This window comes from Aptenodytes patagonicus, chromosome W, assembly GCF_965638725.1.
Source record: "Aptenodytes patagonicus chromosome W, bAptPat1.pri.cur, whole genome shotgun sequence".
NCBI lineage: Eukaryota > Metazoa > Chordata > Aves > Sphenisciformes > Spheniscidae > Aptenodytes > Aptenodytes patagonicus.
Window position 1 is genome coordinate 30694065 of NC_134981.1, and position 18042 is coordinate 30712106.

General features: G+C 41.0%; 1 protein-coding gene across 3 annotated transcripts in view; it reads right to left on the reverse strand.

The window, feature by feature from the left end:
* Positions 1-1107: 1107 nt before the first annotated feature.
* Positions 1108-18042, reverse strand: part of LOC143172001 (ankycorbin-like) — a 136196-nt gene continuing 119261 nt past the window's right edge. For 2 of the 3 annotated variants that reach the window (XM_076361208.1, XM_076361210.1), the window contains exons 9-18: positions 12283-12461; positions 11016-11044; positions 9952-10038; positions 9220-9306; positions 8469-8550; positions 8004-8122; positions 5963-7489; positions 5026-5175; positions 3382-3447; positions 1108-3123 (exon numbers count right to left, since the gene is read on the reverse strand). In XM_076361208.1, the coding sequence (XP_076217323.1) occupies positions 3046-3123; positions 3382-3447; positions 5026-5175; positions 5963-7489; positions 8004-8122; positions 8469-8550; positions 9220-9306; positions 9952-10038; positions 11016-11044; positions 12283-12461 (2404 nt within the window). In that variant the 3' untranslated portion in view covers positions 1108-3045. The remainder of the gene's footprint in view (positions 3124-3381; positions 3448-5025; positions 5176-5962; positions 7490-8003; positions 8123-8468; positions 8551-9219; positions 9307-9951; positions 10039-11015; positions 11045-12282; positions 12462-18042) is intronic. The other variant, XM_076361211.1, reaches the window with a different exon arrangement.

Sequence of the window (18042 nt, forward strand, 5' to 3'; positions counted from 1 at the left end):
ATGCAAGAAGAGCACTGTGGGTCTGAGCCCAGCCATCACTGGGGAGCGTTTTGGCTAATCCCGAAGGGAAGAGTGACCACACTAGAGCAACAGCTTCCCAGATGAGCACATTTGCCTTTTGATGGGGTTGCCTCCCAAGAGCCACCAAGCACAGGGTACCACCTGCAGCACCGCTCCTGGGCAGGGTTAACAGTGTACGGTGAGCATGCAGGGCCTGGGGCAGGCAGGCAGGAAAGGAAAACAAATGGCAATTCAGATGGGAGATACTAGGCAGCAGGCCCATTGCCTGTGATGGCACAAAAGCCATCAAAGCAGATGTGATCTGCCCTGCCAGGTGATCTCACCATGCACAGATTCTGCATACCAGTTTGTCAGCAGCCTTCTTCAAAGGAAACCCAGTACTGAGTAGTTTACAGAAATTTTCTACAAGAGGCTAAAGAGCTACTTGACCCCCAGGCTGTAACCAAAAGAGGTGCAATTCCTGCCATTTGTGTGTTCTGCCCTCAGACAGGAAGATATTATTAGCAAAGAAGTTATTGAAAAACTAGTTTCTCAAATAAAACTCAGGAGAGGGAGAAATGATAAAAAGACAATGGGGCTGACTGTAACTATTACTAAGGTTAAAGAGAAGTATACATATCCATATGCATATATATACACACATATATATACTTTCACTGTAGTTCTGCACGTGGAGTGAAGAGCTAAGTGATAGAGAACCGCAGTTTTGAAAAATTGTGGGACCACCAATCTGTGCTACTGGTCTAAGGTAGTTTTAAACTTAGTTGGAATGCATCCAGTGGCGAATGGGAAACCTGTATTACCTCTAGCAGGATGTCCACGTGAGAAATGGCTCTGAACTTAGCAATCAGATAGAAGGCATAATTTGCAAAACTGGTTGCATGGGGTTTGGAGTGGATTCTATTCTACCCGAGAGATCAAGAAAGTTAATAATCAAGTTGCAATTTCAGGGAGGAAAACCCGGTACATCTGACAGCTATCTAAACATGAGATATAGAACACATTTGCACTACGTTAAAACAGTGTAGTGAGATTTCCCTCAATACAAAAAGTAAATGAAGGCACAAAAAGAACAAAGATGAAAAAATTGGAAATAGTTTATTTGCTGCATAAGGAAGCTTCTTGTAAATTACATATAAAGAAACTTGCTATGCTGTAGTGTATAATTTTCAATATTCCACAAAGATAATTGTAATAAATATACAAGCCAAAACAAAGTAGACGACTAAATCCATCAGGCAACCTACAAAATGGTTCATCAAGTTTTATACTTTGCAGCATTAGCACGCTTAAAATCTTGTTGTTCATTTTGAAGTGCTGCAGCAAAATTCTTTTCACATTTCTTTGGAGCATTTTTAAAACCATCTAACTATAAAATACTGTTCAAAATTAGCAGGCATTAGTTAAACCACCCAAGAAAAGTAACACCAAGGTCTAACTGATGCAAAGGTATGATTTTTGGTTTTGTTTTTAAAATCTATTTTAGTTTTGCCAGGGTTAGGAATTATCTAAGTGCACTATGAGTCCAGTCAGCCTGAGGCACTGCTGACTCTTGTCATATTATGACTCTATATAAACTTCATAGATTATATAGCTCTGGAGATTTCTCTATTAGAGACATATCCACTAACAGGAATAAAACAAATACCATAGTGAAGCTGCAAGCTAGTTAGAACGGTTGTACCCTCAAGTGTAGTGTGTGCTTAGAAACATTTTTCCATAGTTTCATACTATAACACATCAGGCATTTTTATTTGACTTTTAAATTCAGAAGTGCTGATAAAGGCTTTACTGATGCCCCTGGCCTCTAGAAACAACACGTAGAAATTTTTGACACCTTTTGCTGTTCTCTACCTATCATTACATTTGTTGAAACAGCAGGCTGAATTGCATTTTACACTTCACTGCTCTGGACCACACTGACAGACAGGTCTATTATTCCATACAGATCTTTTTCATACTGAAAACACTTCACTATGCTTCACTATTACTGAATACTTGGGGGTATAAAAAGAAACTTTCTAAAGCACGATTACCTAAAAATATTTGTTAATAAGCTTAATGCAAACGTTATGTAGAAAAAATGGTTTAGTTACGAAAAAAATCATTAGAGGGCAAATAAAAATATAATGAAGAGAAGTTCTTTACAAAAGTGAGGTTAGGAAGTATGAGGCATTGACATTCACTGTAAACATCCTGTGTTCACTAGAATCCCTTGTCTAAAGTATATGTTCTTCTGGTTTTGTTCCTGAGCTTCATGGCCAACACTTGCATAGATAGCTAAACCTATCATAAAGGGTTGTTTATACAGACCTTTCTGTACTGTTTTGTACAGAACTTCAATAAACTAATGATTTTACCTTTTGAAATAGTTTCATTCCACTATCAGGCAGTTCAAGGAAACTATGAAGCATGGTATGATTTTTGTGTATTCAGTGCATTGGATTGGTTGGGACAGCTACCTTATGGTGTGTTAATCTTAATGTAATATTTAAGAAGTATAGCTGTTTGATGTTCTGGCTTACCATAAATATCTACTTCTGCTCACTGCTGCAAGGCTCACTTCTGCTCTGCCAAAGACTGCATATGGCAAAATGTCAGGAATCTGAGTGCTACAACATCAAGCAACTAAATTACTCCCCAGTAACAAGATGCAGCTTATAAACAGTACAGAAGACCTTATGGAGAATTTCACCTTTACCCGGGCAACGTGAGTGCTTTCCTCCAGATTAACCTCCCTCTATTTGAGGAAACCAGAAAGTACTTTCAGGGTAAACATGACGTGGAGTGGCCTAAGTAAAAAGTCTGAAGAACATACTTGCATTTTGGATATGAAAAGCAGGCATGTGTTTAGTTACTGCATACACAAATGCACATGGGAAGTGGTAGAGACAGACAAACAAATCCACCTCACAAACAGCACAATAACACAAAAGCAGCAAATTGCCAGTTTTAAATCTTATGTTAAGGCAAATCTAGATAAACACCCATAACAGGATTAATAAAAATGGGGAGCTTTTTTCTTTATTTTTTCTGTGATTGGCTTTTACACATTGATAAAATTTGTTTAAGCACTTTCTGGACATCTTCATCCATTTGACCCTAGACAAGGGGAGAAAGAAGAAAAGATGATTGAATTCAAGCATCTCTCTACTCCTTAAGAAGATTTACAAACTATTTTTGAGGTATAGTAATTACATTAATTTCCCAAAAGGAAGCAGTGATAAATTTGTGCTTAAACAGTCATACCTTTTGGATAGGATGACTTAGATAAAACATGCAAAGTTCTTAATAGATTTGCAGAAGAAACATCTTTCATTAAAATACCAACACTCTGTAACTGACAATATGTAACCATACCTGCACAGCATAGAGAAGATGCATCCTGTAAACTGAGACAATTTCCTGATGTTGTTTCTTTGTTTCCTAGAAAACAGTTAAGCAGAAAGTCATAGAGCATTCAGAACTGTGGAATTCAGAACTCCCCAGCTAGATTTAGGGAGCTCTGGGAAATTACAAACCATAGTCTTATGCATGCATGGAAAACCAGCTCAGACAGTACTGTGCTACTGTAAGCCATCCAAAACATAATTTGCTTGGAAGCGTAGTCCACAGAAATGCTGTAATTCTACCCATCCCAGTAAAAAAGCTGGTGAGATGACATCAGTTTTAAGAAGTGCTGAGCTGCAAAGATGTGGAATGAGCACATACTCTACTTCTGAGCTTATCAGCAACCAGAATTGAGGAAAGCCAACAATATTCTGACAAATCAACCCTCAACTGCAACTGAGCTCTTCCCTGATGTCAGTGACCCATCTGTCAGCTAATGCCTTCCCAGGGAAAAAGAGGTGCTTACAAAGGTCTTAACCCATGAAATCCTCAGCTAATTACTATACATTCAAACAAGGAAAGCCATCCTCCTTTTTCATGATCACAGACTGCCACATCCCAGAAGCCATCTTTCCAAATAAACATGAAGCTGTTAGGAAAGCTAGCCTAAAAGGAAAGAATGCTTCTGTCCTGTTTTAAATCCTACCCACTTTCCTAATGCGTTGCATATCTTTGCACCTTACACTACTTTGCTGGTCCTTGAGCAGTGGGAGATGAAGGTTCCTTTTGGACTTGGTGGACTGGGATAAGAAACAACTATGGGCCTTTACACTGACAGGACGCAGTGTTTAACTGTCTGCTTATTTATTTCTCCCCACTGCAAGGGAATTTTTCTGGCTCATATACATATTGACTGTCTGTCTGTCTGCTGGGGAGGGTAGGAGAGCAGACACCAGGTAATCCATTAAGGCTGGGAATTTTCTTTTCAGAGTTACTCCAGAGCTCTCAAAGGCCTCTGGTGGACAGTACCTTCTTTTTACCTTCTGCAGTGAATTAAAATGCTCTTTTGGACAGGCAAGCTCTTAGAAATAGCAATTATGGCTCAACCCAGCTTAGAAGACTGGACCTTTCATGCACAAACAAGTACAATCTTAAAAATCTTTAAGCACTTCAGAATTTCAGAGAATAACCTGTGCTCCCTATAAACACATGCTTGCTTGATTTGAAACTTCACGCCTTCAGTGACTATTTTCTTCCAAAAAGTCAAACTTATTTTAGCTTAAAAAAACAAAAAGACTTCAGCTGATGAATCAATCCACATGTTCCTGAGAAAACACACAAATCCACTGCACACTGTCCATATTTTTTACAAATCAGGGTCTCAGCAGCAGGTCTGGCCACTACATTCCACTACAAGTACAGGAACTTTGCTCCACTATTGATCTGAAGAAATATATTGGGGAAAACAGCTTTCTTTAGTTAGACTATTTCTGAGGAGCAATTTGTGACTTGCAGATTCCTAAATGTTTCAGACCATTATAGAATTTCTGGATGAAAATTCCTTTCCTTGTACTCATTGACTGTGCTCCATTTTAAATAAGGCACAGTCAAGAATGGCACACACATCTTGGGAGAACTGGGAATAATGGTGGGTTTATGAATTATCACACTTACAGTCAGTTGGTTTTGCAACTGCTTCACTTGTTGTTGTAATGCCTCCAGCTGCTGGCTTTGTCTTTTGGGGGCACTGGTTGAGTAGGAAAGCTGAGAAAGGCTGTTCAATGCTTCTTTTAATTTGCTAACTTCCTTGGACATTTCATTGATCTAGGGAGGCAAAAAATAGGTTTTCATGAAAAGCTACAAGGCATACTGTATACTCGTGGGTCTCATCTTGGGGATATTTGTGACTTAAATTTAAGAAGTGGGGAAAAACAAGATGTAAACTCAATGGACAGAGACATCATGCAAGCAAAGGGTTACAATGCTTCTCTATCCCCCCTTCTAGCCCAGTCAATTCAAAATGCATTCCTTGTTCTGAAAGCCAGCAATATTTACAAACAAGGATTGCATTTACCACCTTTACAGACACTGCTGCTGAACACAAGACAGAAACATACCAAACATAAGCCAGCAATTCACAGCCAGCAAAATACATAGCTTTTTATAAAGAAATTTGTAGTGACAGATATGGTAGTTGCAGAGTAAAAATAGTCAAGTCATGTTGAGGTTGAGATGATATAGTAAACTCAGAATAGTGAATTTTTGTTCCTTTCTGATATTTTGTTTTCTTGTCTCTTCTGGAATCTCTTCCTGCTGTAAATCCCACTTCTTTGACTTCAGCTGCCTGAATAGAGTGAACCCAACCTAAGCAGAACTTAAAAGAGGTAAATTGAAAGATCATGCATATCTCCACAGAGGAGGAAAACCAACTGTGAAGTCAAACATATTGAAAACTTCTTTGACTTTGATATCTGAATTTTTAGATGGGCAAATGCACTCAGAAGTTACTCCACTCTGACACTTGACACAACATCGTCTATTAGGTCACCATCCAACATGTTTTGCAGTCTGAACTCATGTACTACCCCCTCCACCGTAGTGAATCACTAACCTTTTTATCTTTATCCTCTTCTAGTTTTGATGAGCTTTCAGAATATCTTTTCATTTCAAGAAGATCATCTTGAGCTTGATGGTACTTTTGGTGAAGACCAGCTACCTCCTGTTCCTTTGCTTCAAGCAGAATATGCATACTTTCCTTCTCTTCTTTCAAGTGCAAAACTTCATTTCTCAGTTGCATAGCATCTAAGGACACATTTTCCTTCTCTTTGATTATATCCTTCAGTTTGGATGACAAAACACTAACTTCACCTTCTAATGATGACTGGAGCTTTTCATATGTAGCCTTGGATACCATTACTTCATTAATTGCAGCTTTTTCTTCCAGTAATTCCTTCTGTAGGTTTCTTACTTCGCTTTCCTTGTTGGTAAGCAGTCCTTTGAGCTCATTTATTTCTTCCTCCATTTCCTTCACAGTATTTCTGAGTGCATTCATCACCTGATGGTGTTCAGTAATTGGCAAAGAGTTTTGTTTCTGAGTGTCTAACAGTTGCTTTAGTTCTTCTGCTTCATCTAATACTTTTGTGTACTGGGATTTAATTTCTGATAACTCATTCTCTGCTTTGTATTTCAAAGAATTTATTACCTGCATCAGTTTTTCATGTTCATCTCTAGGAATGTAGTCCAAAGCTATATCATCTAGAGTTTTTCTCTTCCTATAGTCTTCAAGTTCTGTTTGTGCTTCTTTGTACAACTGAGACAATTCACTAAGTTGTCTGTTGAGCTCATCTATCATTCTGTGCATCGCATCTTTCATTTCTCCAGCTTCAGCATTAGATTCCAACTGTGTCTGATTTGTCAGCTTGTCCTGTAGCCTTTTAATTTCCTCTTGACCTTCTTTGTACCTCTCAATCAACAATGCTTTCTCTTGATTAATGTTATCAATAACTGAACAATATGAATTCTTTATTTCCTCACACTCTTCCACAGACAATCTGCTTTCCACATTCTGCTCTCTTTCTTCAAACTTTTTCTGTAGTGCTCTCACTTTCTCTTTTTGTCTTTCACTTTCCTCCAATGCTCTCTTCAATTCTTGCTTAAGCATTTCAACTTCTTCGCATGTAAGCTTCAACCTACTCAGCTCAGAATTGGTTTCTTCACTTTCAGAGGAAACAAGACCCAGCTTCATTTGCCTTTGTACATTCAAAACCTGTTTCACAATTTCCTCATACCTGTTCTGAGTTTCTTGGAACTTCAGGTTAAGATCAGAACCATTTTCTGAAATGTCTGTGCTATTTAAATGATCTGTTTCTGGGACTCTAGACTGGACCTGAGCTTCTATGTGCTTTCTTTTGGCTTCAGAATTCTCTAATTTCCTCTGCACATCCTTTAAGTCTTCCTGGAAGTACTTCATTTTTACTTCACTGGGGCTTGCCAACTTTTCTTGAATTTGGGTGGCATTTAATGTAGACTTCAGCTCCTGAGCTGAGAACTCACTTTGTCTATCTGCTGTTTGATCAAACTCTGTTTTGGTTGAATGATAAGATTCTATGGTTGAATCCACTTCTTTAGGTGTTCTTTCCTGTGCAAAAAGAAACCCGAACAATTGCACAATAAAAACAAGTACATGATTATATTTTTTAGAATAGAGTAAGCAAGGAAATCTTGCCACATCCTACAGAGACAGACAATTAAAGCACCATGGAAGAAAGTTTTTAGAAAAATTCAAAACCTAGCTGCTCCCATTTAGTCATCTACAGCAAGAGAAGGCAGTAAGTGCCAAGCTCCTCGGAAAGTCTGGGCTGATCTCCATAAGCTAATAATCAAAGCTATCCAAATTAAAATTCTGCTAACACAACTGTTAACAACATCTTTTAGAATGTGGTTGTCATAATAAACAAAGTTATTCAGTAATTTATGGGAAAAGTGAGATGATCAAAACACTGATTTAATCCTTTGGGGCAGAGTGTTTCCATGATCTTACCACCAACAAGCTCGTTAAATTATCTTCACAGCACATCTCTCTAAAATGGTAAGCAGCTCTTTGTTCTGCTAGCAGATTAACAGAGCACTAGAACAGCACAAAAATATGCCACCTGTAATTTGTCCTGTAGCTCTTTATTGTGCAATGTCAAAGAAGCGATTTTTGCTTGCATCAACAGAAGTAGATCTTGCTGGTCAGCTTCAGAACTCATATCCAATAAACTATCAGCACCTTTGGAGAAAAAAAAATTCAAAAGCTTTCAAAAAGCTGAACTGCTAGCTAGTTAGTTATTCTAACCTTTCAAATTAAACAGTTTGTTCCCATGACCACTAAGTGTAGTGAGCAAGCAAACTGTTCCTAGAAACTGTTTCCCAAAAAATGTGTTAGATCACCCAATAGAAGCAGGAGGTTTTGGTGGGGAGCCGCTAGTGAAATTACAAAACATTACTCCCAATACTTATTGTGTCTCACATTCTAAGCGGAAAGGCACAGAGGATTTCTGACCAGATTTCAACATTTCACACCACCTAAAACACCTAACCAAATATGAAAATAAGGATTAAGTGTTATTGTATACCTGTTGTGCTGTCACTCAGTCTGTCTTTATTATCTCGATGCAAGGAGATGAATTCTTCCTGCTGAGACACCAAAAGAAAACGCTTTCATAGAAAGCGGATGTAAAGTTGGACAGTTCACCAAAGAGAAGTATAGACAGTATAGATCTTGCTGGATAAAGCCTGGCAAAGTGGGTTTCTTTTATTTCTGGGGTCTTGTTTAATTGTAGCATGTGGCCAGTATTTCAAAGTCTGCTAAAGGCATTCAAGTTCCATTGCCCAGTTCTCATTAAATGTTAATGAAACATGGGCAACTATCTCATAGATAGTTTGGAAGGCTGCAGCCCCTGTGATAAATAATTGCAAAATATTGTGATGCATTAAAAAAAAAAATCTTCAATACCATAAGGTAAAGATCAGACAGAACACACACACCCATTTCCCTGATGTATTTGGTGAAAGGGTCTCTACTTTTTGCATTGCACAATGCCATGCACTTCACTGGTATTAGGTAATGAGCTCTCACAGCATTAATACTTTCATAACCATATTCCTAAATACTTCCTAATTTATGACTAATTCTATTTACATATTCAGTAAACATTAAAGTAATCCACACTTGCTTTATAAATTACATTGAAACAGATTTGGATTCCTTTTTGTTCCTAAAACTCAGCTAATTAATTCACAGGAGACTCTGCAGTCAGCAAACTAGATTATTAAGGTACTGTACTTTCCTTCCCCAAGCTTAATAAGAACAGAAGACTTTGATACCTTGCACACTTGGTCAGCAAAGAAAGCCTGCCCTTTTCCAGTCATGGGAGTTGAAGTTGATGAGTGTGGAGAGGACGAATCACTAAGCTGTAAAAGATTTTACATAAATATGTATGTATACATACATGTACATATAACTACCTCTCTAACACGTGCCCATATACACACACACACTAAAGAGTACTTTTCCCTGCACTAACGTAAGTCACAACTCTAGGTTAGTTTCAAAGAGCAGGTCTAATTATTCAGTGCTCTTCTGAGTCAGTATTACATGTGCAATATAGCTGCTATACAGGTAACATTCCTGTTTAACATTAAATCTAACTGTTAAACTGCATTTTGATACTGTATAAATCTATTTAAGTATTTTAATTTCATATGTATATATGCATATAATAATGTGTACATATATATGTATATTTTAAATATACATAATTACTTACTTATAGAAGTCGGCAAAACCAGGAGACCTTCAACTTTAGATGGAAGAAGCAACTGTACAGTAAAATTTATACAGTTGTATCTTAGATCATGCTATATTTCAAGCAATTTTCTTAGTCAACCTAACCAACATGTGCTTTCATGGTGTCATCCTAATGTCGGGAAAGGCACTCATGGCGAGACAGGCATATAAAATAACAGTGATAGAGCAAATCCAGCCCACATCATTCACATAATGCTCAAAATGCTTTTCACCCCCTAAAAGCATCTCAAAATTGGTGTTTTCTTTACCTGAATAGGACTGATAGGAGGAGGTGGGGCTTTGCGTTTTTTTTGAGTTCCACTTCTTTCTGAACTTAATTTAGAGCCTTGATCATGCTGAAAGTTTCACCAGCCAGAAAAGGTAGGTTTGTTAGTTTGGTTAGTGAAGTCCGAGCAAGTTGTTTTATTAAAAAAAAAAAAAAAAAAAAAAAAAATTCCCACATTAATATCAACTTTAGCAGCTCATGCAGTGCCTTATCATTTTTTTTCCTATGTAAAGACTACATCTCTACTAACACAAAGATATTAAACATGCCTGACAATAAGAATCTGCCCCCTTGTAATCCATGCTTCAGTGAAAACAAACAAGATTTAGTGAAAAAGCAGAAACTGACAATAGGTTTAGCACTAGTGATCTTAAATACTTCCATTCATACATAGTCCAGTCATGTAATTCTTAACGACTACCATCTTTCCTCTCCATCAGCTTCTGCCTGAGCTCCCTGAAAAACCCACCTCTCCACTCAGAGAAGGAATGAACCAATGCATTGCACCCTCATCCATTTTCCAGCCACCAGCAGGTCTACAAGATACTTGTACTCCAAGATATCGCGATACTAAATTAAAAAATGTAAGTAACATTTAATTGCCTAAACCTGCTGAGATTCTCACAGGTGGGGGTCTCCAGTAAGATGTAACCAGGTATAACCTTTAATTATGTGTTTTGGAAACAGAGAACTTCTCTAGATCATTTTCTCTACAGTTTGAAGAGATAGGGAGTCCAAGAGCCAAGATCCTGCATTACACATGAGAAAAGTGGAGTATCTTCCTGGCACACGTGCGCATACACATACATCCTCCCTTCCTTTTCTCACTGAGGGTGCTGGCTGCTATTACAGAGAGAAGCTAAGTCTAAAAGCGATGTTCCTGAAACACATTTCTTAAATAAGCAACAAAAACCTTTCACATGACAGTCAATGGCAGCGCATCTCACAGTGACATTTACTAGTGCTTCTAGTCATGTCAATTACTGTTTTTTCTTAAGTTACAAGCCTATATAGCCCGAGTATTTTTAAAACCAAAAGGACAAATACCTGCTTTGCTTTTGTCAGTGACTTTGTATCTGTGAAGCAGAAAAGAAGTGGAATTAAGAACAGCTATCAATGAAAAAGTTATTTGCCATTCCTAACCCATCTCTCAGTTCTACTTCCCACACCATAAATGCTTTGTTTGTTTTTTTAAATCCTGTCTGAAATCTGAGAAATATACTTTAATTTCCAAATTCCATTTGAACCATATCCTTTCTCTGCTGCTTTTTGTGTTTCATATTGAGATAAAATTCGAACGATTGTGACAATTCTTATTCTACTATAGTCTTGCACCATTCTTGCACATTAGCTTCTGTCCTGGTTTTGGCTGGGGTTTCTTCCTAGTAGCTGGTATAGTGCTGTGTTTTGGATTTAGGATGAGAATAATGTTGATAACACACTGATGTTTTAGTTGTTGCTGAGTAGTGCTTCCACTAGTCAAGGACTTGTCAGCTTCCCATGCTCTACCGACTGAGAAGGCTGCAGGTGCACAAGAAGCTGGGAGGGGGCACAGCCAGGACAGCTGACCCAAACTGGCCGAAGGGATATTCCATACCATGTGACGACATGCTCAGTACATAAACTGGGGGAAAGCTGGCCGGGGGGGGGCTGCTGCTCGGGGACAGGCTGGGCATTGGTCGGCGGGTGGTAAGCAATTGCATTGTGCATCACTTGCTTTGTATATTCTATTATTATTATTATTTTTATTTTTATTTTATTTCAATTATTAAACTGTTTTTATCTCAACCCACGAGTTTTCTCACTTTTACTCTTCCAATTCTCTCCCCCATCCCACCGGGGGAGGGGAGAGTGAGCAAGCGGCTGTGTGGTGCTCAGTTGCCAGCTGAGGTTAAACCACGACAGCTTCCTACTTTAGAAATCCGTCTTAGTTTGACTATAAAGCCCTCTGTCTGCATTAGTTCCTTCTCCATCCCCTCTACTGAGGAGCTATATGTTCCACTTACTCTTTCACATAATAAAAGAGGATCTATTCCAAACTGTATGCAAGACTTCATGATGCTGCTACATCAGCTTACCTTTTCTTTCTCCAAAACATCTCTTTTTGCCCTGCTCAGTGCTTTATCCCATGCTAAATATTACCATCTATGGCAAAGACCACATTTTCCTGCTTTTGGGAAACCTCAGCCAGACCATCTTGAAGATGGCTTTTGAAATTTTTCAGGCTACCTTATGAAGTAAATTTGTTCATTGCTAAACATACATGTAGCCAATTCAAGAAGTGACAAACTGCAGATCGGCATCTCTTACATACCCACATCCTGAGATAACTTTGATGATAGGAGATTCTGGATCCCTGTATTCTCGGAGAGCTTGGAGTAATGCAGGGCATTCTGTTCAAAAACATCTACTAAACTGACATCTGCACCTTTCCTAAGGAAGGCTTCCACCATGTTAAGGCTACCAGCTTCACAAGCCACCATCAAAGCAGTTCTGGACAAAACAAATGCAGAGTAAATGTCAAGACTGTACTCTTTAAGCAGCAGCTCATTTTTTCAGGAAAAAAGTGTGACAGTTATTGTGCAATAAAGTCCAAGATTTTATCAACGTGTGTATTGACACATACATGTAACTGTTGTTTTTCCTTACAAACACCTGCCTGCCCCTCCCCCTCTTCCCCATACTCCCCAGCTGGACCTTCTGCAAAGATCTGGCTTGCTTTACACGTCTCCAAACATTTCTAAAAATGGGTTCCTGAGGTTAAGAGGAGAGTCATAGATAGAAATGGCTGCAGGATTAAGTCAGACTATCAAATCTCACCGCCATACTCCAATTACAGCTCTGCAAGTGGTGGTACAACAAAGGAAACTTTGTGGTTGGTGTCTACTACAGGCCACCTGATCAAGAAGAGGAGGTTGATGAAGAGTTCTTTCTTCAACTGCAGGAAGCATCACGCTCGCAGGCCCTGATCCTGATAGGGGACTTCAACCACCCGGACATCTGCTGGAAAAGCAGCACAGTGAACTGCAAGCAGTCCAGGAAACTACTGGAGTGTGTCGAGGACAACTTCCTAGTACAGGTGATGGAGAGCCCAACCAGAGAAGAGGCACTGCTGGACCTGTTGCTCACTAATGCGGAAGAACTTATTGGAGAGGTCAAGACTGGAGGTAGCCTGGGCTGCAGTGATCATGCCCTGGTGGAATTCTCAATCTTGAGGGGTACAAGATGGGTAAAAAGTAGAGTCAGGACCCTAAACCTCAGAAAGGCAAACTTTCGGCTGTTTAGGGCACTAGTGCATGGGATCCCTTGGGAAACTGCCCTCAGAGGCAAAGGAGCGAATGAGAGCTGGGAGATATTTAAAGACAATTTTCTTAGGGCGCAAGAGCTCTCAATCCTGACATGCAAGAATTCAGGCAGGGGAGGCAGGAGGCCAGCTTGGCTAAGTCAAGTCCTCTTAGCCAAACTAAAACACAAAACCAAAATGTATAGGCAGCGGAGGCAGGGATATACATCCTGGGGAGATTATAGGGATATGGCATGAGAGTGCGGGGAGGGGATCAGGAAAGCAAAGGCACAGCTGGAGCTGAACTTGGCTAGGGACATGAAAAATAACAAGAAAGGTTTCTTCAGGTACATCGGACAACAAAGGAAGATGAAAGAAACTGTACCTCCCCTGATGAGCGAAACGGGAGACCTGGCTACAACTGACATGGAGAAGGCTGAGGTACTCAACAACTTTTTTGCCTCGGTCTTCACTGGCAAGTGCTCGAGCCACACCACCCAAGTCACAGTATCCAAAGGCAGGGACTGGGAGAATGAAGTACTGCCCACCATAGGAGAAGATCAGGTTCGAGACCATCTAAGGAACCTGAATGTGCACAAGTCCATGGAACCTGATGAGATCCATCCGCGGGTCCTGAGGGAACTGGGAGATGAAGTTGCTAAGCTACTCTCCATCGTATTTGAGGAGTCATGGCAGACTGGTGAAGGTCCCAGTGACTGGAAAAGGGGAAGCATAACCCCCATTTTTAAAAAGGGAAAAAAGGAAGACCTGGGGAGCTACAGGCCAGTCAGTCTTACCTCTGTGCCTGGCAAGATCATGGAACAGATCCTCCTGGAAACTATGCTAAGGCACATGGAAAACAGAGATGTGATTGGTGACAGCCAACATGGCTTCACTAAGGGCAAATCGTGCCTGACAAATTTGGTGGCCTTCTACGATGGGGTTACAGCATTGGGGGATAAGGGAAGAGCAACTGACATCATCTACCTGGACTTGTGCAAAGCATTTGATACTGTCCCACACAACATCCTTGTCTCTAAAATGGAGAGACATGGATTTGACAGGTGGACCACTCGGTGGATAAAGAATTGACTGGATGATTGCACTCAAAGAGTTGCGGTCAACGGCTCCATGTCCGGGTGGAGACCAGTGATGAGTGGTGTCCCTCAGGGGTCCATATTGGGACCAGTATTATTTAACATCTTTGTCGAGGACATGGACAGTGGGATTGAGTACACCCTGAGCAAGTTTGCAGATGACACCAAGCTGAGTGGTGTGGTTGACTTGCTGGAGGGAAAGGATGCCATCCAGAGGGACCTTGACAGGCTAGAGAGGTGGGCCCACGTGAACCTCATGAAGTTCAACAAGGCCAAGTGCAAGGCCCTGCACCTGGGTCGGGGTAATCCCAAACATGGATACAGGCTGGGCGATGAGTGGATTGAGAGCAGCCCTGCGGAGAAGGACTTGGGGGTATTGGTGGATGAAAAACTGAATATGAGCCGACAACGTGTGCTAGCAGCCCAGAAAGCCAATTGCATCCTGGGCTGCATCAAAAGAAGTGTGGCCAGCAGGTCGAGGGAGGTGATTCCCCCCCTCTACTCTGCTCTTGCGAGACCCCACCTGGAGTACTATGTTCAGCTCTGGGGCCCCCAGCATAAGAAAGACATGGACCTGCTCGAGCAGGTCCAGAGAAGGGCCACAAAGATGATCGGGGGCTGGAGCACCTCCCGTATGAGGAAAGGCTGAGAGAGTTGGGGTTGTTTAGCCTAGAGAAGAGAAGGCTCCAGGGAGACCTTATAGGAGCCTTCCAGTACTTAAAGGGGGCCTACAGGAAAGATGGGGAGGGACTCTTTCGCAGGGAGTGTAGTGATAGGATGAGGGGTAACGGTTTTAAACTGAAAGAGGGTAGATTTAGATTAGATATAAGGAAGACATTTTTTTATGCTGAGGGTGGTGAGACACTGGAACAGGTTGCCCAGAGAAGTTGTGGATGCCCCCTCCCTGGAAGTGTTCAAGGCCAGGTTGGACTGGGCTTTGAGCAACCTGATCTAGTGGAAGGTATCCCTGCCCATGGCAGGGGGGTGGAACTAGATGATCTTTAAGGTCCCATCCAACCCAAACCATTCTATGATTCTATGATTTCATTACTGCTGTCCTTCACATGTTGCTTTTAAGACAAAACAGACAAACAGATTTCAACCAAAAAGCCAAATAAATCTTAAAGCTCTTCAGTGAAACTGAGAGGTTGGTTTGACCTCAAATCCTGTGCCACTCAGTTAAAAAAAAAAAGTTCATTAGAGCACAATCAATTCCCTCTCCAACACAGGGCAGCTAGACAGTGCCAGATCCTAGAGTAAGGGTAACATCCAGAAGGAGCATTTTCCCAACAGGTTGTATCTGTTTTTCCTCAATGAATTGAAGGGATCATGAGACATACAGATTAATAACAAACACACAGAAAACCCCACCTTTCAAGCACGCTCTAATATTACTTTTAATTCATATAATTTTAGTACATAATTCTCCCTTCTCAGTGTGAAAACATACCTAATAGGTTGGTCAAGTTCACTGGCAAACACATTCCTCAGTGCAGACACGAAACTGAAAAGTTACTACAGTGACAATATTTACTAGATATTAAGACAATCATTTCACTGATGAATTAAACATACTCCCTGTAATAGGTGAGCCCTGGAGAAGTGATGGCTGTTGCAGTGCTGTGCTAAAAAGTAGTGCTGAGTGGTAACTTGCATAACACTTCCACAGTGATACGAAATTAGACACATGTAGTGGGTTGACCTTGGCTGGCCACCAGGTGCCCACCAAGCCGTTCTATCACTCCCCCTCCTCAGCTGGACAGGGGAGAGAAAATATAATGAAAGGCTCATGGGTCGAGATAAGGACAGGGAGATCACCGAGCAATTACCATCACGGGCAAAACAGACTCGAATTGGGGAAATTAATTTAATTTATTGCCAATCAAAATCAGAGTAGGGTAATGAGAAATAAAACCAAATCTTAAAACACCTTCCCCCCACCCCTCCCTTCCTCCCGGGCTCAACTTCACTCCCGAATTCTCTACCTCCTCCCCCCCTGAGCAGCACAGGGGGACGGGGAATGGGAGTTGTGGTCAGTTCATCACGTTGTCTCTGCCGCTCCTTCCTCCTCACACTCTTCCCCTGCTCCAGCGTGGAGTCCCACCCACGGGAGACAGTCCTCCACGAACTTCTCCAACGTGGGTCCCACCCACAGGGTGCAGTCCTTCAGGAACAGACTGCTCCAGCGTGGGTCCCCCAATGGGATCACAAGTCCTGCCAGGAGCCTGCTCCAGTGCGGGCTCTCCACGGGGTCAGAGCCTCCTTTGGGCACATCCACCTGCTCCGTCATGGGGTCCTCCATGGGCTGCAGGTGGATATCTGCTCCACCTTTAACCTCCGTGGGCTGCAGGGGAACAACCTGTTTCACCATGGTCTTCACCATGGGCTGCAGGGGAATCTCTGCTCCAGCGCCTGGAGCACCTCCTACCCCTCCTTCTTCACTGACCTTGCTGTCTGCAGAGTTGTTGCATATTCTCACTCCTCTCTCTTCCAGCTGTTGTTGCACAGCAGTTTTTCCCCCTTCTTACATATGTTATCACAGAGGCGCTACCACCGTCGCTGATTGGCTCAGCCTTGGCCAGTGGCGGGTTCATCTTGGAGCCAGCTGGCATTGGCTCTATTGGACATGGGGAAGCTTCTGGCATCTTCTCACAGAAGCCACCCCTGTAGTCCCCCCGCTACCAAAACCTTGCCACACAAACCCAGTACAACATGCTGTTTTCAAAAGTTCTCTCATTCCTCTCCCAATAAGGCTTCTCCTTTTTCAGTAAAAACTTAACTACTTTTGTGAACAGGAGATGCAAGAGTAGTCACTCTCCTTACCAGAAGGAAAGCGAGAAGTAGAATGGTATATTCCATGTTATATCATTTTCCTTGCTTATACATGCAGTACTTTCTTAAAAAAGAAAATACAAAAATGTACTATCCATGACAGAAACACCTTCATCCAATTAAACTAGAAACACTTAACACTGTCCGTTGATTAAACAGTAGAGTGAGTGAGGGGAAGGCAGAGGTCCCAGTGGGGAACACCTCAGGTTCAAAGCACTGATGAGGCCATTTAAACCAACCAAGATGACAAAGAGGTTTTCTTTAGACAACTTAAAACAGAGAGTGCACTAATAAACTTCAGCGTGATTAAAAACAAGTTAGGGCCCAGTCTTATCCTCCCAGTTGTTGCCAAAGAACAATATGGGCATTGTTTCACATACAATAATCAAGATTGCTATCAGGTGTAAGTGCCAAGTCTTCTCAGCATCCTGCTTTACCTTCACAGTTTAACCAACTGTTTATAAAACAGTCCATAATTTTCAAAGACTCTTGAACTTCATCAGTATCATCAAAACAAGTGAATTTTTCACGATAAGGATGTTGCTTTTTAAAAACAGTTTTCTGACACACTAGATATCTATTAATGCAACAAATCTCTAAATGGCACCTTCTAAGATGACAGCATCTCCACTATATAGCTTTACTGTATTTTTCTCTTGCTGCTGTGGCTGCATTATGGTAGAAAAAAGAACCCTTCATGGATGTCACTCTCAAGTAACAGTTTTAGGATTTAAGTTAGAGAAACTAACTCATGCCAAGAACAGAGCAGCATTTAAAACTGGGACACATACAAAGTGATGTGTGGGTAAGTGCTATCAATCAGATCCTTGTAGGAATTATTTAAAAATGGGATTTACTGCTC